Raw genomic sequence first — 27856 nt, 5'->3', positions numbered from 1 at the left:
TTTTCTTTTAGAAAGTTACAGACATTTATTTAGTCAATATAACGATTAGAAAACCTACAGAAACTAAAAACTCGGATCTCCGCTTGGCTTTGGTCTCGTACAGGATCGTGTGATAAAAATATCTCATGTTTGTAGGTGGTGAAGGGGGGCGTCTGCTAAATCACGGAACAGCCAATCTCCCATCGCTCCGATTGGCTAATACATCATGGGAGGCGTGACCCAGTGGTGAATGCTGAGCTGTGGTTTGCTGACGCAGTCTGCGTGGATCCTACTATGTTGTCAGCTTTTCACGCAGCTACGTGTTCGCTTCGAGTCTGTTCAGGAAGGTAAAAACAACCTCCAGGAAACACCGCGAACGTCTCGTAGGAGAATCCACGCGTTTCCTCACATTTACCGGTAAGTTTCTTTACCTCCATCTTCACGTAACAGCGGGAAATATTCTCCCACCTGTCGTCAGAAGCTGCAGAAACCCTGGATGTGGTTAAACTGGTTGATAAAGTTAAAAACAAGCAAACTGACCTTGATGTCCATAAATACGTTAAAAACACATAAATTCTGGTTTGATCCCCTCCGGTTGCTGACAGCTTGTTAGTGAACTTTGAGTAGATCGCTGTCACCGCCCACCGCCTCAGGTACAACACAGTAATTACCTGCCAGCCAGGGGGAAAGGTGGAAAGGTGAGACAATCTGGAGGTCCAGGTGAGTCTTACCTGAGCCGAATCTTCCAGGGATGTGCCCGCAACAGTTTAAAGGTGCTGGATAATTTCTGAGTCTGAAAACGAGAGTTTGCACAGCAGAAATGCTTAAATAAGCAGTTTTATGAATGGAGTTTGGCTGAGATCCACCAAGGAGAACAGAGGCTCCATATGGGGGGAAAGTTAGGAAGATTCAGGGTCCCAAGGCTTCACAGGGGCCCAAAAGATGTACAAACTATATAAGAAAATCATTAAACCTTCATTAAAAATAATAAATAATTTTTTCAAAGGTTGTAATAAAACAGAGCAGTAATATAAACTGATAAACCATTTATATTAAAATAACCTAGTTAGATGTATGCACTGTGATTTAACCCTTTATAGGGCACTCAATAAAATACCTTCAAATGAGACATTGTAACCTAAAATTGTCCTTTTAAGAACCAAAACATCCATTCTGTTGTTACAGTAATAAAAAAAAATAGTTTCATGCTGAATATGAAAGGAAACAAAGTGATCAAAAATAGTCACTTTCCCCATAAAGGGTTAAACACAAACCTAGATCTTTATTATTCCCATGAAAACGCTATTTTTTTTATCAGCTTGAAGCAAAAACAAAAATCTAAAGCTTGCGATTAAGTGGTGGGGTCTCTGCCGTTGTCTTTCATAGGACCCAGAATGTCCTGGCGGCGCCGCTGGATGACAATAAGAGCTAAAAATAAAAAAGTCCTGCTGCATCATTTCTCATCTGTCACTTTAATACGAAGCTCTTCAGAATTCGTCACATTCATGTGATTAAATCCTGCACTCAGGTTGTTGACTGGTTTTATTTACAGTGAATATTTTCAGGTCTGACGTGTATTTGTAAGGAAATGAAACCTACGATAATCACCGACCGCTTGCGTCTCCATTTAGAGCAATAACAACATAATTATCATTTTATTAACTATCTCCTGCTTTTAAAAAGAAGAATTTAGTCTTTGTTGTTTAATTTTTTTTGTGAAAAATGTGAAACTGAGTATCGTGTGATTAATTACAGCTTTGTTTCTTTAATAATAATAGTTGATAATAATATTTAATCCTATTGGAACAGAAGGCAGTCAGGACAGGTATTACACTGGTTGTCCTTTCCACTCGTCGCCACGGCAAATCACTGCACAGTTTTTGGCATGTTCTACGCCGGATGCCCTTCCTGATGCAACGCTCTGCATGTATCCGGGCTCGGACCCGGTCCTCAGCCTGCAGCAGCGTAGGGGAGCAGGACTCGAACCAGGAAAGTCCCAATGAGGTTAAGAAGCTCTTTCTCCAGGGAGTCCTGACTTGTTACATGTTGACATGTTACCACTCAAACAGAACAGATCATTAAAAACAACTAAAGGATGACATCTCAAAATCTCTCACTTAAAACAGTTCAAAGAAATAAGTTGGGACAAGTTCCAGTCTCTCTGCAGAGTTCCACGTAGACGGAGCGGAGTGGACAAAGACCTTTTTCCCAGTTCTGTGCCGACAAATGGAGCAAAAGCATCAAACGATCATTTGATTGCAATAAATAAGAATCAACACGTCTCTGTGTGATTAAATCCCAGATAGAGGATGGCAGCAGCCCAAGCATGGCCTGATAAATAATCTACCAATGAATGTTCTCCTGATGGACAACGAAGGCCGTCCTACTTTAGAATACAATTCACAATGATGGATCATGCTTTTGGTACTCTGTCGATGTCATGTAGACATGGAGCTGAAGCCGTCCTATACACCAGATCACCATCATCTAAGATGTTATTCGTTCAGTCTCCTGTCTGGCAGTCGTCACTGTTAATGTGTTTACTTCAGCACAAAACAACTTTTAACCCTTAAACCTCCACCACATCTCACCGAGGTCTATCACTGATGGTCATGTGACCCTCCAGCTGGTCTTCGTCTGGTCTATCCATCCAGGTTTACAATCCAGTCACAACATGTAGGGTTTATTCAGAGACTCTAGATGGTAAATCCACCATTATTCATCACATCTTCATCACCATCACTGCCATGTTGCTAAGAGACCTCTATTTTCACCTGGACATGATGATGAAGACTTTCCACCAATCAGAGAGCTCAAACTGACGGTAATGTCCAATCAGGAGCAACAAGCGATGATAAAAGCAGGAAAATAATGATAATGACGACGTTTGGGATGCAGCTGAGGGGGTTTAGTGAGGATAGCAGGACAGTAGGAAGAAGTGGAAAACATCTGGTCTGACGGTGGTCTGGTCTGTAGTGTGTCGGAACCATTAAACATGTTGGTAAAACTGACCGTCACCTCTCGGTGTTGCTTTCTGCTGTTGCAGCTGCTGACCAGAAGATGGCGCAGTGGAGCCAGCTTCAGATGCTGGACTGTAAGTACCTGGAGCAGGTGGACCAGCTGTACGACGACTCCTTCCCCATGGACATCAGGCAGTACCTGAGCAAGTGGATCGAGAGCATTGACTGGTCAGAAATCACATGACTTCCTGTTTCCTGACTTCCTCCACAGCCTCGAACCAAGAACTTTCTGTTAACACGGTCCTTCCACCCAGATACTCCGAGTCCTACAGGTCTGGTTTGGTCCAGAATACCAAGTCCTACTGGTCTGGTTTGATCCAGATACTCCAAGTCCTACTGGTCTGGTTTGGTCCAGAATACCAAGTCCTACTGGTCTGGTTTGATCCAGATACTCCAAGTCCTACTGGTCTGGTTTGATCCAGATACTCCGAGTCCTACTGGTCTGGTTTGATCCAGATACTCCAAGTCCTACTGGTCTGGTTTGATCCAGATACTCCGAGTCCTACAGGTCTGGTTTGATCCAGATACTCCAAGTCCTACTGGTCTGGTTTGATCCAAATACTCCGAGTCCTACAGGTCTGGTTTGGTCCAGATACTCCGAGTCCTACTGGTCTGGTTTGATCCAGATACTCCAAGTCCTACTGGTCTGGTTTGATCCAGATACTCCGAGTCCTACAGGTCTGGTTTGGTCCAGATACTCCGGGTCCTACTGGTCTGGTTTGATCCAGATACTCCGAGTCCTACTGGTCTGGTTTGGTCCAGATACTCCGAGTCCTACAGGTCTGGTTTGGTCCAGAATACCGAGTCCTACTGGTCTGGTTTGATCCAGATACTCCGAGTCCTACTGGTCTGGTTTGGTCCAGAATACCGAGTCCTACAGGTCTGGTTTGATCCAGATACTCCGAGTCCTACAGGTCTGGTTTGGTCCAGATACTCCAAGTCCTACAGGTCTGGTTTGGTCCAGATACTCCAAGTCCTACAGGTCTGGTTTGGACCAGATACTCCGAGTCCTACAGGTCTGGTTTGGACCAGGACCTGGAGTTTTACAGGTCTGGTTTGGTCCAGGACCCGGAGTCTTACAGGTCTAATTTGGTCCAGGACTCAGAGTCTTACAGGTCTGGTTTGGTCCAGGACCTGGAGTCTTCCAGGTGTAGTTTGGTCCAGGACCCGCAGTCTTACAGGTCTATTTTGGTCCAGGACCCGGAGTCTTACAGGTCTGGTTTGGTCCAGGACCCGGAGTCTTACAGGTCTGGTTTGGTCTAGGACCCGGAGTCTTACAGGTCTGGTTTGGTCCAGGACCTGGAGTCTTCCAGGTGTAGTTTGGTCCAGGACCCGCAGTCTTACAGGTCTATTTTGGTCCAGGACCCGGAGTCTTACAGGTCTGGTCTGGTCCAGGACCCGGAGTCTTACAGGTCTGGTTTGGTCCAGGACCCGGAGTCTTACAGGTCTGGTTTGGTCCAGATACTCCGAGTCCTACTGGTCTGGTTTGATCCAGATACTCCGAGTCCTACAGGTCTGGTTTGATCCAGATACTCCGAGTCCTACTGGTCTGGTTTGATCCAGATACTCCGAGTCCTACAGGTCTGGTTTGGTCCAGATACTCCAAGTCCTACTGGTCTGGTTTGATCCAGATACTCCGAGTCCTACTGGTCTGGTTTGGTCCAGATACTCCGAGTCCTACAGGTCTGGTTTGGTCCAGATACTCCGAGTCCTACTGGTCTGGTTTGATCCAGATACTCCGAGTCCTACAGGTCTGGTTTGGTCCAGATACTCCAAGTCCTACTGGTCTGGTTTGATCCAGATACTCCGAGTCCTACTGGTCTGGTTTGGTCCAGATACTCCGAGTCCTACAGGTCTGGTTTGGTCCAGATACTCCGAGTCCTACAGGTCTGGTTTTTGACCAGGACCTGGAGTTTTACAGGTCTGGTTTGGTCCAGGACCCGGAGTCTTACAGGTCTATTTTGGTCCAGGACCCGGAGTCTTACAGGTCTGGTTTGGTCCAGGACCCGGAGTCTTACAGGTCTGGTTTGGTCCAGATACTCCGAGTCCTACTGGTCTGGTTTGATCCAGATACTCCGAGTCCTACAGGTCTGGTTTGATCCAGATACTCCGAGTCCTACTGGTCTGGTTTGATCCAGATACTCCGAGTCCTACAGGTCTGGTTTGGTCCAGATACTCCAAGTCCTACTGGTCTGGTTTGATCCAGATACTCCGAGTCCTACTGGTCTGGTTTGGTCCAGATACTCCGAGTCCTACAGGTCTGGTTTGGTCCAGATACTCCGAGTCCTACTGGTCTGGTTTGATCCAGATACTCCGAGTCCTACAGGTCTGGTTTGGTCCAGAATACCGAGTCCTACTGGTCTAGTTTGATCCAGAATACCGAGTCCTACTGGTCTGGTTTGATCCAGATACTCCGAGTCCTACAGGTCTGGTTTGATCCAGATACTCCGAGTCCTACAGGTCTGGTTTGATCCAGATACTCCGAGTCCTACAGGCCTGGTTTGGTCCAGATACTCCGAGTCCTACAGGTCTGGTTTGGTCCAGATACTCCAAGTCCTACTGGTCTGGTTTGATCCAGATACTCCGAGTCCTACTGGTCTGGTTTGATCCAGATACTCCGAGTCCTACAGGTCTGGTTTGGTCCAGAATACCGAGTCCTACTGGTCTAGTTTGATCCAGAATACCGAGTCCTACTGGTCTGGTTTGGTCCAGAATACCGAGTCCTACAGGTCTGGTTTGATCCAGATACTCCGAGTCCTACAGGCCTGGTTTGGTCCAGATACTCCGAGTCCTACAGGTCTGGTTTGGTCCAGATACTCCGAGTCCTACAGGTCTGGTTTTTGACCAGGACCTGGAGTTTTACAGGTCTGGTTTGGTCCAGGACCCGGAGTCTTACAGGTCTGGTTTGGTCCAGGACCCGGAGTCTTACAGGTCTGGTTTGGTCCAGGACCCGGAGTCTTACAGGTCTGGTTTGGTCCAGGACCCGGAGTCTTACAGGTCTAATTTGATCCAGGACTCTTAGTCTTACAGGTCTAGTTTGGTCCAGGACCTGGAGTCTTACAGGTCTAATTTGGTCCAGGACTCCAGAGTCATACAGGTGTAGTTTGGTCCAGGACCCGCAGTCTTACAGGTCTGGTTTGGTCCAGGACCCGGAGTCTTACAGGTCTGGTTTGGTCCAGGACCCGGAGTCTTACAGGTCTGGTTTGGTCCAGGACCCGGAGTCTTACAGGTCTGGTTTGGTCCAAGACCCGGAGTCTTACAGGTCTGGTTTGGTCCAGGACCCGGAGTCTTACAGGTCTGGTTTGGTCCAGGACCCGGAGTCTTACAGGTCTAGTTTGGTCCAGGACTCCAGAGTCATACAGGTCTAGTTTGATCCAGGACTCTGAGTCTTACAGGTTCAATGGTCTTGTCCTCCTCAGGGACACGGTGGCCATGCAGGACTCCTTGGCCACCGTTCGATTCCACGACCTCCTGGCCCAGCTGGACGACCAGCACAGCCGCTTCGCCCTGGAGAATAACTTCCTGCTTCAGCACAACATCCGTAAGATCAAGAGGAATCTGCAGGTGGGACCCAGATCCAGTTCGGTCTGAGACCTCACGTCCACCTCAGTTCTGAACTTTGATTTGTGTTTGTCCTCCAGGACCGGTTTCAGGAGGACCCGGTCCACATGGCCATGATCATCTCCAGAAACCTGAAGGAAGAGCTGAAGATCCTGTCCAACGCCAGAAGTACCGAGGTACCACGTGCAAACCGGTGTAGACCTGGACCTGGATCGGTTTCTTGTCTGTAATAAGAGATGTGTCCCCTGCAGGAAGAAGGAGAGGGGACGGTGTCGGCCATGGTGGTGGAGAAGCAGAAGCTGGACAACAAAGTCAAGGAGATGAAGGACAGAGTCCAGGTTGGCTGATCCAGAAAGTCCTGTGTCATTCCAATGTCTCCGGTGAGTCCAACATGTTGGTCTTCCAGGTAGTGGACCAGAACATCAAGAACGTGGAAGACCTGCAGGACGAGTATGACTTCAGGATCAACACGCTGAAGAGCAGAGGTGAGGAGGAGGACCACATGTCCGGGTCCGGAAAAGGGACAGAACGCTGAGGAGTACCGGACCGGTCTCAGACCGGGTCCGGAGAAGGGACAGAACGCTGAGGAGTACCGGACCGGTCTCAGTCCGGGTCCGGAGGAGGGACAGAACGCTGAGGAGTACCGGACCGGTCTCAGACCGGGTCCGGAGGAGGGACAGAACGCTGAGGAGTACCGGACCGGTCTCAGTCCGGGTCCGGAGGAGGGACAGAACGCTGAGGAGTACCGGACCGGTCTCAGTCCGGGTCCGGAGGAGGGACAGAACGCTGAGGAGTACCGGACCGGTCTCAGACCGGGTCCGGAGGAGGGACAGAACGCTGAGGAGTACCGGACCGGTCTCAGTCAAAATTCCACGTTATCTGGTAGTTACTTCGGTTAGTATAGTTAATGACTGGTGTTGTAGTGAGTATAGTTAGTTTAGCTCGTTGGGTTAGTTGTTCTATAGACCTGTAAACATGGCAGAGAGACATCGGAGGACGACCTGCTATATCGGCTCAGAATACCTCAACCGGTCCACGTCACGTAGACACCAGATCAGCTCACAAAGTCCTTTGGAACTCCAGAGGTCTGGTAGTCCAGAGGTCTGGGACTCTGGTAGTCCAGAAGTCTGGTAGTCCAGAGGTCTGGTAGACCAGGGGTCTGGTAGACCAGGGGTCTGGTAGTCCAGGGGTCTGGTAGTCCAGAGACTTGGTAGTCCAGGGGTCTGGTAGTCCAGAGACTTGGTAGTCCAGGGGTCTGGTAGTCCAGAGACTTGGTAGTCCAGAGGTCTGGTAGTCCAGAGGTCTGGGACTCTGGTAGTCCAGAAGTCTGGTAGTCTGGAGGTCTGGTAGCCCAAAGGTCTGGTAGACTAGGGAGTCTACCAGGGGGTCTGGTAGTTCAGGGGATCTGGTAGTCCAAGGGTCTGGTAGTCCAGGGGTCTGGTAGTCCAGGGGGTCTGGTAGTCCAGGGAGTCTGGTAGTCCAAGGGTCTGGTAATCCATGGGTCTGGTAGAGGTCTGGTAGTCCAGAGACTTGGTAGTCCAGAGGTCTGGTAGGCCAGGGGTCTGGTAGTCCATGGGGTCTTGTAGTCCAGGGTCTGGTAGTCCAGAGGTCTGGTAGTCCAGAGGTCTGGTAGTCCAGAGGTCTGGTAGTCCAGGGGTCTGGTAGTCCTGGGGGTCTTGTAGTCCAAAGGTCTGGTAGTCCAGGGGGTCTGGTAGTCCAGAGGTCTGGTAGCCCAAAGGTCTGGTAGTCCAGAGGTCTGGCAGGCCAAAGGTCTGGTAGTCCAGGGGTCTGGTAGTCCAGAGGTCTGGTTTTCCAGGGATCTTTTAGTCCAGAGGTCTGGTAGTCTAGGGGTCTGGTAGTCCAGAGGTCTGGTAGTCCAGGGGTCTTGTAGTCCAGGGATCTTGTAGTCCAGAGGTCTGGTAGTCTAGGGGTCTGGTAGTCCAGAGGTCTGGTAGTCCAGGGGTCTTGTAGTCCAGGGTCTTGTAGTCCAGGGTCTGGTAGTCCAGAGGTCTGGTAGTCCAAGAGTCTTGTTGTCCACTGGGTCTGGAACTGTGGAAGTCTGATTGATGTTGAAATGTTTCAGACTGTTTGTGTTTCTGTCAGAAAATGAAATGAACGGCATGACGGCGAAGGAACTGGAGAAGGAGAAGATGATGATCGGGAGGATGTGCTTCGAGCTGAAGGCCAAGCGTCAGGTAAGGAGCTGATCTCCCACAATGCACCTGGACAGGAAGCTGGCGTCTCCCGGACAGGAAGTTGATATCTCCCGGTTTCTCCCAGGATGTGGTATCGCAGCTCAGCGAACTCCTGAATGTATCCCAGGCCTTGCTGTCTGATCTGATTTCGGAGGAGCTGCCAGAGTGGAAGCAGCGGCAGCAGACCGCCTGCATCGGCGGACCACCCAACGCCTGCGTGGACCAGCTTCAGAACTGGTGAGGAGCTCTGCTCTCTGTTAGATGGTTCTCCCAACCTCCGTCTTCATCTGAGTGCTGGTCCTCCCGCAGGTTCACAGCAGTAGCAGAGAGTCTGCAGCAGGTCCGGCAGCACCTGAAGAAGCTGCAGGAGTTGGAGCAGAAGTTCACCTACGACAGCGACCCCATCACTCAGAAGAAAGCCCACCTGGAGACCCGGGCCTTGGACCTCATCAAGAACCTTCTTTCCAAGTAGGCAGCCTCCCACATTCAGAGTTCTCCCTGTTTCATCGCAACGTTGATCAGTTTCCTCTGTCTGCAGCTCGTTGGTGGTGGAGAGACAGCCCTGCATGCCCACCCACCCACAGAGACCCCTGGTCCTTAAAACTGGAGTCCAGTTCACCGTCAAGCTCCGGTAGGAAGCCAAGACGCATCAGACTGGATCCTTTTATCAGAGTTTAACCCTGAAACCTAGATCATCCATCCATCCATCTTCTGCCGCTTATCCGGGGTCGGGTCGTGGGGGCAGCAGCCTAAGCAGGGAAGCCCAGACTTCCCTCTCCCCAGCCACATTTGCCAACTCTGCGGGGGGGATCCCGAGGCGTTCCCAGGCCAGCCGAGAGATATAATCCCTCCAGCGTGTCCTGGGTCTTCCCCGGGGTCTCCTCCCAGAGGGACGTGCCTGGAACACCTCACCAGGGAGGTCCAGGAGGCATCCTGACCAGATGCCCGAGCCACCTCAACTGGTTCCTCTCGATGCGGAGGAGCAGCGGTTCTACTCTGTTCTCCTCCTGGATGACCGAGCTCCTCAACCTATCTCTAAGGGAGAGCCCAGCCACCCTGTGGAGGAAACTCATTTCAGCCGCCTGTATACGAGATCTCCTTCTTTTGGTCACGACCCACAGCTCATGACCATAGGTGAGGGTAGGAACGTAGATCGAGTGGTAAATCGAGAGCTTCACCTTCTGGCTCAGCTCCTTCTTCATCACGACAGACCGGCGCAGAGTCCGCATTACTGCAGACGCCGCACCGATCCGTCTGTCGATCTCACGCTCCATCATTCCCTCATTCGTGAGCAAGACCCCGAGATATTTAAACTCCTCCACTTGAGGCAGGACCTGACTCCCGACCCGGAGAGGGCAATCCACCCTATTCCGGCTGAGGACCATGGTCTCAGATCTGGAGGTGCCGATTCTCCTTCTAGATGAAACCTAGATCAGTGGAACTGAAACATGACATCTATCACGCTGCTATGCAGATGACACCCAACTCTACATTTAAGATTAATTTGTTTAGATGTTATTTCACCTTGAAATTTAGCATAATTGGGGGCGTGTTCTTTTGATTGACAGGTATCCAGTATCTGGCAGCAAGAAGACAGAATGTAGGACATCTGCAGTTTTTAGCTTGCTAACAGCACATCTTAGCTTTAGCCTGCATAGCTATGTTATCTCCTGTTAGCTCCAGGTTAGCTCTTAGCTACAGGCAGGTCAGAGTTTGATAGATGTCAGTTATCCTGACTGGGATTAGAGGATGTTTATACCACATCTTCTTCCTCAGGTTCCTGGTGAAGCTGCAGGAGTTTAACTACCAACTGAAAGTCAAAGCGGTGTTTGATAAGTAAGCTCATCTCCTTTCCCGATGTTTCCACCTAGCGTGCATGTTTCTTTGCAGCTAACACGCATGTTTCTTTCCCTGCAGGGACGTGACGGAGAAGAAAGGGTAGGTACAACCTCTACACTCTGCAAGTTGATGAAGCATCCGGAGTTGAAACTCTTCATCCAACTTTGTAAAATCAGGTTTCGGAAGTTCAACATTTTGGGAACAAACACCAAAGTCATGAACATGGAGGAGTCCAACGGCAGCCTGGCGGCGGAGTTCAGACACCTGGTGAGACGCACCTCAGACCAGCCGCTTGCTCCTCTTTTGTTTACGTCTTCATGATTATATTCAGTTTTCTAGATGTAAATTATTAATAAAAGTCATGTTATTACACGTCTTCCATTTTGCATATTGTTAATAATAGAACATGTAAATGTGATTGACTCCTGGTAACTGGAGACTTCGGACGTATTGTGATGATTTTCTGTGTAAAAACATCAGAAATTCTTCAAATGATTTATTTTATTTTCAGCAACTGAAGGAGCAGAAAGTTGCCGGCAACAGAAACGAGGTGAGATTTTATTCTGACTTTATTTTCACTAAAAGCCTCCTGGAGGCAGTTTTAACGCCTCACTGGATACATGGGACCCTGTGGTACCGGGACCGGTCACGGAGCCATCTGAAACCGGGGCCCGTCACGGAGCCGTCTGAAACCGGGGCCCGTCACGGAGCCGCCTGATACCGGGGCCCGTCACGGAGCCGCCTGATACCGCGGTCCAGTCACGGAGCCGCCTGATACTGGGGCCAGTCACGGAGCCGCCTGATACTGGGGCCAGTCGCGGAGCCGCCTGATACTGGGGCCAGTCACGGAGCCGCCTGATACCGGGGCCCGTCACGGAGCTTCCTGATACCGGTGCCCGTCACACAGAGCCAGTCACAGAGCCACCTGATACTGGGGCCCGTCACGGAGCTGCCTGATACCGGGGCCCGTCACACAGAGCCAGTCACAGAGCCACCTGATACTGGGGCCCGTCACGGATCCGCCTGATACTGGGGCCTGTCACGGAGCCGCCTGATACCGGGGCCCGTCACGGAGCCGCCTGATACTGGGGCCAGTCGCGGAGCCGCCTGATACTGGGGCCAGTCACAGAGCCGCCTGATACTGGGGCCTGTCACGGAGCCGCCTGATACCGGGGCCTGTCACGGAGCCGCCTGATACCGGGGCCCTTCACGGAGCCACCTGATACTGGGGCCCGTCACGGATCCGCCTGATACTGGGGCCTGTCACGGAGCCGCCTGATACCGGGGCCTGTCACGGAGCCGCCTGATACCGGGGCCCTTCACGGAGCCGCCTGATACCGAGGCCAGTCACAGAGCCGCCTGATACCGAGGCCTGTCACAGAGCCGCCTGATACCGGGGCCCTTCACGGAGCCGCCTGATACCGAGGCCAGTCACAGAGCCACCTGATACTGGGGCCCGTCACAGAGCCACCTGATACTGGGGCCCGTCACGGAGCCGCCTGATACCGGGGCCCTTCACGGAGCCGCCTGATACCGAGGCCCGTCACAGAGCCGCCTGATACCGAGGCCCGTCACAGAGCCGCCTTTTACTGGGGGCCGTCACAGAGCCGCCTGATACCGAGGCCAGTCACAGAGCCACCTGATACTGGGGCCCATCACAGAGCCGCCTGATACTGGGGCCCGTCACAGAGCCGCCTGATACTGGGGCCCTTCACGGAGCCGCCTGATACCGGGGCCCTTCACGGAGCCGCCTGATACCGGGGCCAGTCACAGAGCCGCCTGATACCGAGGCCAGTCACAGAGCCGCCTGATACCGGGGCCCGTCACAGAGCCGCCTGATACCGGGGCCCGTCACAGAGCCGCCTGATACCGGGGCCCGTCACAGAGCCGCCTGATACCGGGGCCCGTCACAGAGCCGCCTGATACCGGGGCCTGTCACGGAGCCGCCTGATACCGGGGCCCTTCACGGAGCCGCCTGATACCGAGGCCAGTCACAGAGCCGCCTGATACCAGGGCCCGTCACAGAGCTGCCTGATACTGGGGCCCGTCACGGAGCCGCCTGATACCGAGGCCCATCACGGAGCCGCCTGATACCGGAGCCCTTCACGGAGCCGCCTGATACCGGGGCCCTTCACGGAGCCGCCTGATACCGAGGCCAGTCACAGAGCCATCTGATACTGGGGCCCTTCACGGAGCCGCCTGATACCGGGGCCCTTCACGGAGCCGCCTGATACCGGGGCCCTTCACGGAGCCGCCTGATACCGAGGCCAGTCACAGAGCCGCCTGATACCGGGGCCCTTCACGGAGCCGCCTGATACCGAGGCCAGTCACAGAGCCGCCTGATACCGGGGCCCTTCACGGAGCCGCCTGATACCGGGGCCCTTCACGGAGCCGCCTGATACCGGGGCCCTTCACGGAGCCGCCTGATACCGAGGCCCATCACGGAGCCACCTGATACCGGGGCCCTTCACGGAGCGGATTGACAGAAAAGTTCAGGGTGAAACCGGGGACTCCTGGTTGGGGTCTCGTCCGGGGGACCAGAGACAGGAAGCGTTCCAGACTTTCATGGAGGAACTCTCCGGCTGTTTCAGTCCTGGCCAATGAAAGAGCCTGATTTTCTTCTTCTGTCATCTTGGTCAGTGGTTGTTTTAGGAATGTCTCCCCCTACTGAGCAGTGTCAGTAACTGCATGCTGTCCAGGCGGTTTGGTCCACTTTAGTCCAGTTTAGTCCAGGTCAGGGCGAACCACAGGAAGGAGTGAGGTTGAACTAGTCCAGAGTCCTTGGACGTGTCCTCCTTGTCCGGAGGAGGAATTCATCACATCGCAGGTCCAAAGTCTCCATCCTGGTCTCTGAACCGAGGACTGCTGGTGAAACAGATCTTCTTCCTGTCGTCCTCCTTCTTCACGTCTTTGCTTCTGTGTCCAGGGTCCGCTCATCGTTACCGAGGAGCTGCACTCCCTCAGCTTCGAGTCGGAGCTTCAGCTCAACCAGTCGGGTCTGGACGTCAAACTGGAGGTGAGATACGGAGACGTCTTCGTCCCCACGTCCCCGCCACACGTCCTGACCATCTGCCTGTGTTTCAGGCCATGTCGCTGCCAGTCGTCGTCATCTCCAACGTCTGCCAGCTGCCCAGCGGCTGGGCCTCCATCCTCTGGTACAACACCCTGACCACCGAGCCCAAAGTGAGACGCCTCCACCTTCTTTTTCCTCCCCCTTCCTCCCATCCCCACCTCTCTCCACCGGTCCTAACCCATCTCTGTCCTACAGAACCTGAAGTTCTTCCTGTCCCCTCCGCCGGCTAAGTGGTCTCAGCTGTCCGAGGTCCTGAGCTGGCAGTTCTCCTCGGTGACCAAGCGAGGCCTGAACCAGGAGCAGCTCAACATGCTCGCCGACAAGCTGCTCGGTGAGGAAAAGAAGAAGTTTCTCATTAAGCAGAAGTTCCCTTTACTCACCTGATCCTGTTTTTAGGAGCCAAAGCCAAGAGGAACCCTGAAGGCCAGATCCCCTGGACCAAGTTCTGCAAGGTGATCTCAGATCCTGCCGCAGCTGCTTGGGTTGTCGGAGAGAAACTCACGTCTTGTTGTCTGTCCAGCAGCAGAGCGCCAACGAGAAGTCCTTTCCCTTCTGGCTGTGGATCGAAGGGATCCTGGACCTGATCAAGAGACACCTGCTGTCCCTGTGGAACGACGGGTGAGACTCTGACTGGCTCCTGGACCGTCTCCAGGAGGACGGATGTTAACCTTTCTGGCTGTCCACAGCTCCATCATGGGCTTCATCAGCAAGGAGAGAGAGAAGGCTCTGCTGAGCGACAAGTGTCCCGGAACCTTCCTGCTCCGGTTCAGCGAGAGCAGCCGAGAGGGGGCCATCACCTTCACCTGGATCGAGCATGACGTGCACGGTAAGAGAACCCCCACAGAACCAAATCCAGATCTTCAGCACAGTGCTGAATGTGGATCCAGGCACCTGCATGGAAACCATAGACTGTATATAACAGATGGGCGGAGCCTCCGTGACGTCACCCGTAGGTTTCTGAAGAGCTGAATTGAAGCTCGGTGGGCGGTTTCTACCATCACCATCTTAGCAGGGGCATGCGTGTCGTGTCGTCTCGCTCGGAAAATACAAATAGCTCCATGGTGGATGGTGGATGATTGACATCGAGCGAACTCCGAGCTTTCTGTAGCTAAAAGCTAACCTAGCTAACCCAGAGATAACAGGAGCTAACCAGCTAACGGAGGTAAGCGGGCTAAAGCTAAGTCACGTTGTTAACCAGCTAAAAACCACGGTTGTTCTACGTTCTTCGGACTTGAAGCAGGAGATCGGGTACCTGTCAATCAAAAGGAAACTGCCCTAAATATGCCGAACTTTGAGATTAAATTACTTTTAAACGGGCGAGTTAGAAAAAAATTCACTCCCCCCACAGTTGTCATGAAGGTAAACGTGACCTGTAAAACCTAAAATGGATTTTTGAACCAGGCTGTAAACATGTTTATTTCTGCTGTAAACATGTTTATTTCTGCTGTAAACATGTTTATTTCTGCTGTAAACATGTTTATTCCGGCTGTAAACATGTTTATTCCGGCTGTAAATATGTTTATTCTGGCTGTAAACATGTTTACTCCTGCTGTAAACATGTTTTTTCTGCTGTAAACATGTTTTTTTCTGCTGTAAACATGTTTATTCCTGCTGTCAACATGTTTCTTTCTGCTGTAAACATGTTTTCTTCTGCTATAAACATGTTTATTCCTGCTGTCAACATGTTTCTTTCTGCTGTAAACATGTTTATTCCTGCTGTAAACATGTTTATTTCAGTTGTAAACATGTTTATTCCTGCTGTGAACATGTTTATTTCTGCTGTAAACATGTTTATTCCTGCTGTCAACATGTTTTTTCTGCTGTAAACATGTTTTTTTCTGCTGTAAACATGTTTATTCCTGCTGTCAACATGTTTCTTTCTGCTGTAAACATGTTTTCTTCTGCTATAAACATGTTTATTCCTGCTGTAAACACGTTTATTTCTGCTGTGAAGTTGGTCTTTTTAACATGGGAGTCTATGGGGATTTGCTCTGTTTTGCAGCCCCTAGTGGATGAAGGGGGAACTGCAGTTTTATGAACTTGCGCATAGGCTTCACTTTTAAAATCTTTTATATACGGTCCATGATAGAAACGAGACGGACCACCCGATCCTGATCACATGACCTCAGCGATGTGCTGGTGAACATTGAGATGAAGACGCTCGGAAGATGCTCGGCTCAGCTTGTTGACGATCCAGGACCTGAATTTTCTCTGGAATGTTTTGGTTCTGATCTGTAAAACTCAGATTTATTCATGGAAACAAAGTTTTTATCCGAGCAGGACTTTAGCTTTTCTTGCTAGTAAACTGTGTCGGTCTGGGGGGTTGGATTGGTTCAGGTCTGTCGTTAAATCCAGAATCTTCCACAAATACAGTTTCAGTTCTGTGTTAAATCTGGTTTAATCTGGATCTGATGTAATCCCCCCCCCAGGGAAGCCCGTCTACCACTCGGTGGAGCCGTACACTAAGAAGGAGCTGACGGCCGTCTCCCTGCCCGACATCATCCGCACCTACAAGGTGATGGCGGCCGAGAACATCCCGGAGAACCCGCTGCGCTTCCTTTATCCTGACATTCCCAAAGACAAGGCCTTCGGGAAGTACTACCCTAAACCCTCAGAGGGTAAGACCCCCCATACACACACACACACCTCCAGGTTTCCTTCAGACTTCCTGCAGCTCATCAGAAGTTTCTCTTTCAGCTCAGGAGCCGATGGACGTGGAGAGCGCCGATAAGAGCGGCTACATGAAGACGGAGCTCATCTCCGTCTCAGAAGTGTAAGTGTCCATGACGCGGAGACGTCACGCGGAGACATCACGCTTCAAACTAACTCCCTGTCCTCTGGTCCAGACCCCCGTCCAGGCTGCAGGACAACATCATGCCCATGTCTCCTGATGAATACAAGGTCCTGGAGCAGTTTGTTGGTCACAGAGACATTGATGCCGTGGTGAGACAAACACGCCAAAATGACGAGACGTGGACAATGTCCCCTCACACCTGTCCTGCTTCTGTCAAGTGACTCACTGCTGTCCACCTGTCTGTCTTTCTATCTGTCTCTCTGTCCATCTATCTTTTTTTCTTCTTCTGCTTTCAGACAAGCAGTATGATGGATTTTGGAGAGTTTGACACTCAGGTAGACATGTCTACTCCGTGTAATGCTACCTCCCTCTATCATCCTCCCTTCCTCCCTCCCTCCCTCCAGCTCCATCCTCCTCCTTCCTGCATGTAGACCCGTTTATCTGTTTCTTACATCTGAGCATGTGCAGAAACTTATAGCTTTTTTAAGCGTTAAATATTTGTTGTTTTTTTCCTGGTTTCTGATCCAAATCTGAACTGGTTGGACTGGTTTTTCGGCACCAGTTTAAAATCTAAACCCAGCAATTTGTTTTTATTTTTCCTTCTTTTGTCACCGGATGTTTGTTGTTGTTATGTAAATGTGCTGTATCTCCTGTAGAGTCTGAATGTTTAGAGGCGAACATAGCTTGTTCTCTCATGTTGTTCTTTAACTCTACATCTCCCAGAATTCATTGTGTCCGCTACATCATGTCCTTCTTCTTCTGTCCTCAGATGAGTGCAGAGTTTTCAGAGGGCCAGTGACGCTGCTTCATGGTCAGAATCTTCTGGAACATGAAACTTCCTGTTTTTTTGCACGGTTTGGTTTGTAAATGAGTTTTATCCATAAAGTTTTGTTTCTATTGAACTTAAATGTGAACGGATCAATTCGACTGTAAAACTGTTTAATCAAACATCCTGTAAAAACATTTACGTGTATTTAAATGTTTTTCCCGGAAAACATTAAATCTGAGTTTTTGATGAACTTTGACACGTTGAAACGTTTTACATGCATCAAACATTCACACCTCATCATGTTACATACGTGTGCAGCCTCAGCTAGAGACATCCCAGCCAATCAGCATCAACGGCTTCACCATACCGTCGTTTTCCAGCCATGCTGGGGGACAGGAAGAGGAATGATCAAACACACGTCAACATATTGACTCGGTAGCAGGATTCAAACCCCCGACCCTCCTGACAAGTGGATCCCCGCTCAACCACCTGAGTCACCTCCCGATGCGATCTCAATTCAAACTAACCACATATCATTACATCTCCCATATCTTTAATCATATCCAATCCCATTCCTGATAATCTGAAATAAAACATTTTTCACAGTGGAGTATGTGTATGGAACAGCGTGACGGAAATAAAATCCAGTAAATCCAAACTGCCTTGTGTCGATGGCTGCAAGTGTCTGAAACTGGTGGAAGCCCACAATGTAATGGTTTGGTGTAAAACAGCTGCTGGGAGCTGCTTCACAGCTGCTCTTACAAAAACACCCATGTACACTGATGGTTCCACCATATCTGCGTCTGTACCCACAACGACTGAATTCAATTCAATTCAGCTTTACTTGTATAGCGCCACTTCACAAAAATGTTGTCACCGGCCACTTTATACACACATCATTTCAAGCCAGTTCATACATAGCCTATAATAGAAACCAACTGATTGCATCGAATCATGACTTCGATCCAATCCATCCTGAGCTGCACGAGGCGACAGTGGGAAGGAACAAACTCCCCTTTAACAGGAAGAAAGCCTCCGACAGAACCCGGCTCAGGGAGGGCAGCCATCTGCTTCGACTGGTTGGGAGACCAGTTAACAGTGGTGCTCCAAGATGTGCTGTATAACCAGTACAACTGGTCATACAGTTATGACCAGTTGTACTGGTCATCCTAAACTAGACCTTAAAATAAGGATAAAGCCTTCAAACGGTGACAAGAAACTGCAGCAAGGTGGGAAAAAACTAGCATGCTAATGCTAACTTACCATCAAGCTCAGCTGCACATGCTAATTTCCATGCCCCTGGTGGTGACTGTGTAACCCTGCGTTCCGAAAGGAAGCAAGTGGGTGGACAGGAAGCTGCCAAAGTCATGGCTACAGATGGGACCATGCCATTCAAAATTCACATTTACAACATAAAGTGACAATTAACAGGTCTTGAAAGGCACATGACCCATTTATTGTTAGCTTGACAATTAGCATGCCTTGAAAGGCACGACCTGTTGAGAAACATTACCTTGACAATTAGCATGCCTTGAAAGGCACGACCTGTTGAGAAACATTACCTTGACAATTAGCATGTCTTGAAAGGCGCATGACCTATTTATAACATTAGCATGCTTTGAAAGGCGCATGAGCTATTTATTATTAGCTTGAGAATTAGCATGTCTTGAAAGGCACATGACCTATTTACATTAGTTTGACAACTAGCATGTCTTGAAAGGCACAACCTATTTACATTAGTTTGACAATTAGCATGTCTTGAAAGGCACATGACGATTTATAACATTTGCATGCCTTGAAAGCCTTACCCATCAATGCCATGTAAATCAATTTTACATGTGAGCAGATGCAAGACATGACGAGTAGACAGTTGGAAAGGTTACCCACCTAGCTTGCCAATGCTACGGGCTAATCTGAACATGATGGTTTGGCTTCAGAATTCTCCTTTCATCCTAGAAGCAGCTGTAACTTTGTTTACCGCCCCTTCACCTGACACCAAACGTTCGGATCTTTCATATGTAATTTGCAAAAAAAAAAAAAAAAACCACAAGAGACCAGTTGTTGTTTTTTTTTACACATTTATTAAAGTTTTTTACTTAGTGAATAAATACGTCATAAATACACAAGAAAGAATAACAGCAAACACGTTACATTCAGAATCAGCAGCTCAAACATCACATGATCCAGACCAGGCCGTAACAGACCAGACTGGACCGGACTAGACCAGATCGGACCGGAAAAGGACCGACCACACTGGACCAGATTAGACCAGAACAGACCAGACTGGACCAGATTGGACAAGAACAGACCAGACTGGACTGGACCTGGCCGGAACAGACCAAACTGGACCAGATCGGACCGGAACAGACCAGACCAGACTGTACCAGAACAGACCATGCTGGACTGGACCAGGCTAGAACAGACCATGCTGGACTGGACCAGGCTAGAACAGACCAGGCTGGACCAGATTGGACAAGAACAGACCAGACTGGACTGGACCTGGCCGGAACAGACCAAACTGGACCAGATCGGACCGGACAGACCAGACCAGACTGTACCAGAACAGACCAGACTGGGCTAGACCAGGCTAGAACAGACCAAACTGGACCAGACCAGAATGGACTGGACCAGGCTAGGACAGACAAGACTGGACCAGACCAGTCTCCGTCTCCTCCCTACAATCATATCTCTTGTATTGCTGACCGAGGAGGGAATGTTGCAGACTTGTGCTTCTTCCGTGTTGAGCCGACTTCGACCCGAAATCTGAAAACTTCCTGCTGAAGGATCCTCCAGAAACTTCCAACATCACAGACACAAACGTGTGCACGAGTACGACAGAAACAGTCTGTGGTAAAGCTCCGTCAGTGTTACCCCAACCTTTCCTGAGTGTTCATGAACTCATCACACACCAATACACACTAAAACACAGACATACATTCACAATACACTTTCTTCCCATCCTCTCAGAAATCCTCGGCAGAAGGAAAAATCCAGATTTTCCTGTTTCAGCTTTAATCTGACATTTAAGATTTGCAGCATTTAAGACTAAAATAATAAAAATCATAAAACGTTTTTAACGCTCAAAATGCGTTTGGTCTGAACACACATTACAACAGCAGAAGCACAGCTCATCGCTGCAACTGAAACCAACCGTTACCGCCCACAGCAGGTCCATTTCACCTGCATCACTCTGAACCATGACCACCACGGACCAATCGTGGACAACCCAGAACCATCTATGACTGCCATGCACCAATTTTGGACAAACCAAGGCCACCCAGGACCATCACGTACCAATCCAGGAAAGACAAAAACCATCCTGGATCAAAATAAACCAATGCAGTACCAACCAGGACCATCCAGGATCAATGCAGGCCATCCAGGATCAACACAGACCAATCCAGGACAAACCAAAATCATCCAGGATCATAACGGACCAATGCAGGGCCAACCAAGGCCATCCAGGACCACCATGGACCAATCCAGAACAACCCAAGGCCATCCAGGACCATAATGGACCAATCTAGAACAGTTCAAGGCCATCCAGGACCAGCACGGACTAATCCAGGACAAACCAAGGCCATCCAGGACCACCACGGACCAATCCAGAACAACCCAAGGCCATCCAGGACCATAATGGACCAATCTAGAACAACTCAAGGCCATCCAGGACCAGCACGGACTAATCCAGGACAAACCAAGGCCATTCAGAACCACCGCGGACCAATCCAGAACAACCCAAGGCCATCCAGGACCATAATGGACCAATCTAGAACAACTCAAGGCCACCCAGGACCACCGTGGACCAATCCAGAACAAACCAAGGCCATCCAGGACCGTCACAGACCAAACCAGGACAAACCAATGTCATCCAGGACCAACACAGACAAATCAAGGACCAACCAGAACCATCAAGAACACACACGGACCAATCTAGGACCAACCAGAACCATTGAGGACATTAACGGACCAATCCAGGACCAACTAGAACTATCGAGGACACTCACGGACCAATCCAGGACCAACCAAGGCCATCCAGGACCATCACAGACCAAACCAAGACAAACCAAGGTCATCCAGGATCAACACGGACCAATCCAGGACCAACCAGAACCATCCAGGACATTCATGGACCAATCCAGGACCAACCAAGGCCATCCAGGACATCACAGACCAAACCAAGCAGCTCCAACAACCTAAAACCCTGTAAAGACCTGGTCCATCAGAGGACCATGTGTCATCAGACAAAACAGGAAACTGGTGAGGAAGAGGAAGATTCCTTCTGCCGAGAGAAACTAAAGGAAGTGTGAGCAGAAACTTTTTCATGGTCTGGCAGTGCTGTGTATGATATGTACAAACGTCTCGTTTAAAGGTGCAGTGTGTATAATTACTGCCATCTATTGGCAGAAATGGGCGCAGCACGTTGTGAAAGGACGGTGGCTGTCAGGGGCCAAAAATTCTCAAACCATACGTGGAGTCATGCCAGTGGGTCGCACAGTGTCCATTCAGAGCCACCGTAGGAAACATGGTGTACCCATGGTGAGGAGATATTCATTCTGACAGAATAAAAACACATCAGATATTCTAATAAAGTGATTATTAATAATGATGGATAGGTTATTGATCTGTGAATTTTTATTTTCTATTTTTATTTTTACACACTGCGCCTTTAAATCCGGTTCTCAGAAATAAAAGCTCAACATTGACAGTGAAACCTCCTCCGCTTCCTCCTCTCACACACTTTTCATCTTTCACACATTCACACACGCGTGACAATGGCAGGAGGAAGGCAGCGCTCCTACTTCCTGTTTCAGCCTTTCAGAATAAAAGCAGTGAAGACAAACATTTGAAACATGGAAACACGAGGAGGACGGGGGGGTCTGCTCAGTCCTTCCAGGGTTCCTGCAGTGTTTCCCCTGGTTTTGGTATGAGGAGGAGGGTCACGGGAGGATGGGGGGCGGTGTCACACCGTTACATAAAATGAACCTGGCCTTTGTGGAAGGGCGGGGCTTGCGGTGGGGGGGCAGTGGTCTAATGGTTTAGAAACATTATATACATGTTTTCTGAAGCATTCCTCAGCTGAAAGCACCTCCTCTCCAAGCATCTCATCCTCCACTGTCCCCTAGCCATCTCCTGCTTCCTGTCCTCCTGCTGTCCACCCCACTGTCCACCCCGCCCCCTCACAGCATGCCGTCTAGGTTGGTCTCTGCGCTCTGTTTGTCGGTGCTGCTTTCCGGAGGGCTGTACTGGGTGTGGTAATCCCGGAGAATGGTCACCACGTCGTGGTGGCCGAAGTGCACGGCCTCGTCCATCGGGGTGTTCCCCCACCTGCAGCAAGGACGGATGATGCAACATATCAAACCCACTTTTACTTGGAGTTGTTTAGAAGCACATAGGGGGAGATAGGGGGTAACTGGGGAGAGGGCTTTTCGGGGGCCTGGTCACACTTGCATAGTTACTAATCACTATTCATGCCTAATATGTTGCTGCAGATTTACTAACCTGCAGCTGCTGCTGCCGTCGTGTCGTCCAGCGGGTTTAACCACCAACTATAGCTCATGTTTTCCTTTCTGTGTTCTGATGTTTTTGCTGTTGGGATCAACTTTTCATTTTCTTTCTCCCTCAGCTGATCTGCTTTTAGGTTCCCCTGATGAGTGTCAGTTTTCTCTACGTGGAGACGTAGCAGGTGGTCTTACTGGTGTTTCCTTACAGGTGTAGCAGCTGGTTGTCTAGACCAGTGTTTTTCAACCTTTTTTGAGCCAAGGTACACTTTTTCCCCACTGGAAAAATCTCAAGGCACACCAGGAACAATTTTCTAAAGCCTATATTATTAATATAAAGTCCATCTTGTCAAAGTGTCTTGAAAAGAAATCAGATAAACACAAGAAAAAGGAATTTTATGATCTTTCACCTGAGCCAAGGCCTGTTAACTGAACACAGAGCTGCTTTTCAGACCAGTTAGGTAAAACTGGATCATTTCTCATGGAACAACTGATGCTCTCCCACGGCACAGTGGTTGAAAAACCCTGGTCTAGACTGGACGTCTCATACTGTTGGTTTCTATCATCTGTCTGGTGTCCTCTTCTTGCTCCCTTTGTCTCTGCTTTCTATAAACCTTACCTTCCATGGGGGGTTCGTGTTGGACCCCAAACGGTTTGGACTTTGCTTCAACATCATCAGAAATGAGACCTATATGTATATACATGTAATACTAAAGAAAAAGGAGAGCAGTGGGAGGTCACGTGACCTCGTTGGACCTGCTTCCATCTTTCTACAGAGACAACAGGGGTGGTTCTCTCTTGTTGGGGGGGGTTTACCTGTCTCTGGGCACCGGGTTGACTTTACAGGCCTCCAGCAGGAATCGAACCACTTCAGCGTGTCCTGAACACAGAAACCAGACATCAGATCCACCAAACTCTGAACTGGACTAGAACCAGCAGAGAGACGACCTCAGAACTCCACCTTCAGCCGCCGCCACGTGGAGCGCTGTCCTGGAGTCGTAGTCCCTCTGCTCCATGTCCATGGAGGACAGCGCGAACCTGGAGGGAGACGGAGACAATGAGACAAGGTGGAGGAGGAGGAGGAGAAGAGGAGGAGGCTGGCGTACCTCCTTAGGGCGGACACGTCTCCGGTGTACGCTGCAAACAGCAGGTTGATGACCGACTTCACCTGAAACAGACGAGGAAGATGAGGAGCTGATTGGTTGAGGGGTGCATGTGATCAGGAAGTTATATCAGAGTTATTGATGTGTGGTGGAAAATCCTCCCGTATGGAAACAAAACGGAGACAGAAAGCTGCTGATGAAGGCTACTGTTTCCATCCAGCAGGTGGCGCTGTGGCTGATGGAAGATGGTGGAAACAACCAAACATTTGTGTTTGGTGATGAAGAGGAGCAGCAGACCCACCCTCTGGTCTCCGCCCTCCCGACGAGGATCCAGCTTCTTGGCAAAGTGTCTCAGATTGTCGTAGTTGTGGAAGTTACAGAGAGAAACCAGGTCCTGGAAGAGAAGAAGAAGAAGATCAGTCTGAATAAAACTCACCTGGTTAAACCTTAAAAATCCATTTCTGGTTATTTCACTGGTCCCAGTCAGTCGCTTAGCAACATCGTAGTCGTACTGGTCTGTATGATGGGAATATGATCAGTGCTGTCATGGAATGCAGACCAGGTGGAGACCATGTGGTGACCTGATGGAGACCTGGTGGAGACCAGACAAAGGTCTGGTGGAGACCTGGTGGAGACCAGACAAAGGTCTGGTGGAGACCTGGTGGAGACCAGACAAAGATCTTCCGGAGACCTGGTGGAGACCAGATAAAGGTCTGGTGGAGACCAGATAAAGGTCTGGTGGAGACCAGATAAAGGTCTGGTGGAGACCTGATGGAGACCAGATAAAGGTCTGGTGGAGACCAGATAAAGGTCTGGTGGAGACCTGGTGGAGACCAGATAAAGGTCTGGTGGAGACCAGATAAAGGTCTGGTGGAGACCAGATAAAGGTCTGGTGGAGACCTGGTGGAGACCAGATAAAGGTCTGGTGGAGACCTGGTGGAGACCAGATAAAGGTCTTCCGGAGACCTGGTGGAGACCAGATAAAGGTCTGGTGGAGACCTGGTGGAGACCAGATAAAGGTCTGGTGGAGACCTGGTGGAGACCAGATAAAGGTCTTCCGGAGACCTGGTGGAGACCAGATAAAGGTCTGGTGGAGACCTGGTGGAGACCAGATAAAGGTCTGGTGGAGACCTGGTGGAGACCAGATAAAGGTCTGGTGGAGACCTGGTGGAGACCAGATAAAGGTCTGGTGGAGACCTGGTGGAGACCAGACAAAGGTCTTCCGGAGACCTGGTGGAGACCAGATAAAGGTCTGGTGGAGACCAGACAAAGGTCTTCCGGAGACCTGGTGGAGACCAGATAAAGGTCTGGTGGAGACCAGATAAACGTCTGGTGGAGACCTGGTGGAGACCAGATAAAGGTCTGGTGGAGACCTGATGGAGACCAGATAAAGGTCTGGTGGAGACCAGATAAAGGTCTGGTGGAGACCAGATAAAGGTCTGGTGGAGACCAGATAAAGGTCTGGTGGAGACCTGGTGGAGACCAGATAAAGGTCTGGTGGAGACCAGATAAAGGTCTGGTGGAGACCTGGTGGAGACCAGATAAAGGTCTGGTGGAGACCTGGTGGAGACCAGATAAAGGTCTGGTGGAGACCTGGTGGAGACCAGATAAAGGTCTGGTGGAGACCTGGTGGAGACCAGATAAAGGTCTGGTGGAGACCTGGTGGAGACCAGATAAAGGTCTGGTGGAGACCTGGTGGAGACCAGATAAAGGTCTGGTGGAGACCAGATAAAGGTCTGGTGGAGACCAGACAAAGGTCTGGTGGAGACCAGATAAAGGTCTGGTGGAGACCTGGTGGAGACCAGACAAAGGTCTGGTGGAGACCAGGTGGAGGTGTAAGAGTTCATGTGCAGGTGTTTGCCAGGAAGCTACCGTGCAGAACTGGATGCCTCTCACGCTGTTTCCCAGCTTGTCCAGTGGTGGAGACCAGCACATGATGCCCATCACGTTGGGAACCACCAGCAGGATCCCACCGGCTACTCCGGATTTAGCCGGCAGACCCACCTGCAACAGAGAGGAAGATGAGCTGCTTCTTCATCGTCTTCATCAGGACTCCAGCTGACCCAACAGATACTCACGTGGAAAGCAAACTGTCCGGAGAAGTCGTACATGCCGCAGGAGTGCATGAGACTCAGAGTGTTTCGCACCGCCTCGGGGCTCAGCACGCGCTCTCCTGTGATTGGACAGAAGCCGCCATTGGCGAGCGTCGCCGCCATGACGCTGGCGCTCTCACAGGTGACCTCGATAGAGCAGAGCTGGAGGAAGGAAAGCAGAAGGTTAGCCAGCATACTCTTCATCACACCAGTCTGACCAGCCAATCACAGGGCAGCATGTCGCCATGGCGTTTAGACTGAGCATCAGGAGGAGGACCAACCAGAGACAGAGGAGGAGGGGTGTGATGAAGAGGAGGGTGGTTGTAATGAACCAGTTTGTTCCAGTTTGGGAATGAACTGGTTATTCCTCCTGGTGGTTTCTGGACCAGAGACAGAAACAGCTTCTTCTCACCTGGAAGTAGAAGTCCAGGATGGAGGTCATGTCCGTCCCTTCTGGAAAACACTGAAAACAGAAAGAAGTCGGTTGTTCCAGCGGACCACAGGAAGCTCCAGATCCTGAACTAAACCCGGTTGAGTCTCACCTTCTTCTCCTTCAGATAGTAGCCGATGGCAAAGTTTCTGTCTCCAGACTCGCGCTCAGACTGGAAGCTGGAAAAACACAGTAAACACCAGGACTCAGATACGATGAACCAGACTTCAGTGAAGCATGAAGCAGATTTCTTTGTAGTCAGAGTGGTTTAGTGGGACTGAAGACTCACGTGGCGTTGCTGAATCCCACATACTCGTTTCCTGCCAGTTTGTTCATGAAGTTCATGACCTGCAAAGCAGAACAGAAGATCTCTGCTTAAAAACCGTCTGATTTAATCATCATGATCAGCCTGAAATCAGTCATACTCACATAATCAAACTTCTCAGCGTTGCTGGCTCCTTGCTGAAACACAAACAGCTCCAGTTAATTTTCTCAGAGGAATCAGAAAAACAAGTTAAAAAACATTAAAATGACTGATGAGTCATGATCCTGAATTAAACCACACCAGGAACCAGTTTAAACCAGTCTGTACTTATGTGAAACTACTACATGAACCAGTTTAAACAAGTCAGTAACTATGTAAAACTACTACAGGAACCAGTTTATACCAGTTTGTTCCGATATTAAATGTTATTCTAAACCAGTCAGTCTTTTTATTAAATGTATCAGGAACCAGTTTAAACCAGTCAGTCTTTTTATTAAATGTATCAGGAACCAGTTTAAACCAGTCAGTCTTTTTAATCAACTACATGAACCAGTTTAAACCAGTCAGTAACTATGTAAAACTACTACAGGAACTAGTTTACACCAGTTTGTTAAAATATTATATGTTATCAGAATCAGTCAGTATTTATGTGAATGGTTCAAACTGGTTCTTCATGTAGTTAATTAAAAGTACTGACTGGTTTAAACTGATTCTTGTAATAGTTTTAAATAGGAATTGACTGGTTTAAACTGGTTCTTGATAACCTTTCAATTCCTATTTAAAATTATTACAAGAATCAGTATTTTTAATTAACTATTAAACTATATGAGGAACCAGTTAAACCAGTTGGTATCTATATTAAACTACACGAGGAACCAGTTAAACCAGTTGGTATTAATATTAAACTACAGGAGGAACCAGTTAAACCAGTTGGTATCTATATTAAACTATATGAGGAACCAGTTAAACCAGTTGGTATCTATATTAAACTACATGAGGAACCAGTTAAACCAGTCGGTATTAATATTAAACTGCACGAGGAACCAGTTAAACCAGTTGGTATTAAAATTAAACTACATGAGGAACCAGTTAAACTAGTTGGTATTAATATTAAACTGTATAAGAAACCAGTTAAACCAGTTGGTATCTATATTAAACTGTATAACGAACCAGTTAAACCAGTTGGTATTAATATTAAACTACATGAGGAACCAGTTAAACCAGTTGGTATTAA

General features: G+C 49.5%; 2 protein-coding genes across 3 annotated transcripts in view; one reads left to right on the top strand and one right to left on the bottom strand.

Annotated features, from left to right (window-relative positions):
* The first annotated feature begins 271 nt into the window (after positions 1–271).
* stat1a (signal transducer and activator of transcription 1a) lies at positions 272–17486 on the top strand. 2 transcript variants are annotated; one of them, XM_079264216.1, is made up of 25 exons: positions 272–396; positions 3026–3167; positions 6419–6563; positions 6641–6736; positions 6812–6898; positions 6967–7045; positions 8664–8755; positions 8841–8992; positions 9065–9223; positions 9294–9386; positions 10532–10591; positions 10673–10693; positions 10771–10861; positions 11106–11144; positions 13521–13610; positions 13679–13777; positions 13863–13998; positions 14064–14119; positions 14191–14285; positions 14354–14493; positions 16097–16285; positions 16365–16440; positions 16514–16610; positions 16758–16796; positions 17231–17486. In XM_079264216.1, exons 2-25 carry the CDS (start codon positions 3040–3042, stop codon positions 17258–17260), a joined length of 2289 nt encoding a protein of 762 aa, XP_079120342.1. In that variant the 5' UTR covers positions 272–396; positions 3026–3039; the 3' UTR covers positions 17261–17486. The 2 variants fall into 2 exon arrangements, with proteins under 2 accessions (XP_079120342.1, XP_079120341.1); XM_079264215.1 differs by having other exon boundaries at positions 14188–14285.
* Positions 17487–19308: 1822 nt separating this feature from the next.
* glsa (glutaminase a) overlaps positions 19309–27856 on the bottom strand; it is a 30886-nt gene continuing 22338 nt past the window's right edge. The window contains exons 8-18 of the mRNA XM_079264206.1: positions 26787–26819; positions 26647–26705; positions 26470–26536; positions 26340–26390; positions 25913–26089; positions 25707–25838; positions 24136–24228; positions 23838–23899; positions 23693–23769; positions 23548–23611; positions 19309–22558 (exon numbers count right to left, since the gene is read on the bottom strand). Coding sequence (XP_079120332.1) covers positions 22411–22558; positions 23548–23611; positions 23693–23769; positions 23838–23899; positions 24136–24228; positions 25707–25838; positions 25913–26089; positions 26340–26390; positions 26470–26536; positions 26647–26705; positions 26787–26819 — 963 coding nt within the window. The 3' untranslated portion in view covers positions 19309–22410. The remainder of the gene's footprint in view (positions 22559–23547; positions 23612–23692; positions 23770–23837; positions 23900–24135; positions 24229–25706; positions 25839–25912; positions 26090–26339; positions 26391–26469; positions 26537–26646; positions 26706–26786; positions 26820–27856) is intronic.

Source organism: Telmatherina bonti (assembly GCF_933228915.1).
Source record: "Telmatherina bonti genome assembly, chromosome: 24".
Taxonomy (NCBI): Eukaryota; Metazoa; Chordata; class Actinopteri; order Atheriniformes; family Telmatherinidae; genus Telmatherina; species Telmatherina bonti.
Note: the sequence above shows the minus strand (reverse complement) of the source record. Positions and strands in the feature narration are given on the sequence as shown.

Coding starts and splice junctions, on each gene's coding strand:
- stat1a (XM_079264215.1), top strand. CDS start 3,040: ATGGCGCAGTGGAGCCAGCTTCAGATGCTGGACTGTAAGTACCTGGAG. Junction 7,046..8,663: donor CAACACGCTGAAGAGCAGAG/GTGAGGAGGAGG, acceptor TGTTTCTGTCAG/AAAATGAAATGAACGGCATG. Junction 10,694..10,770: donor GACGTGACGGAGAAGAAAGG/GTAGGTACAACC, acceptor TTGTAAAATCAG/GTTTCGGAAGTTCAACATTT.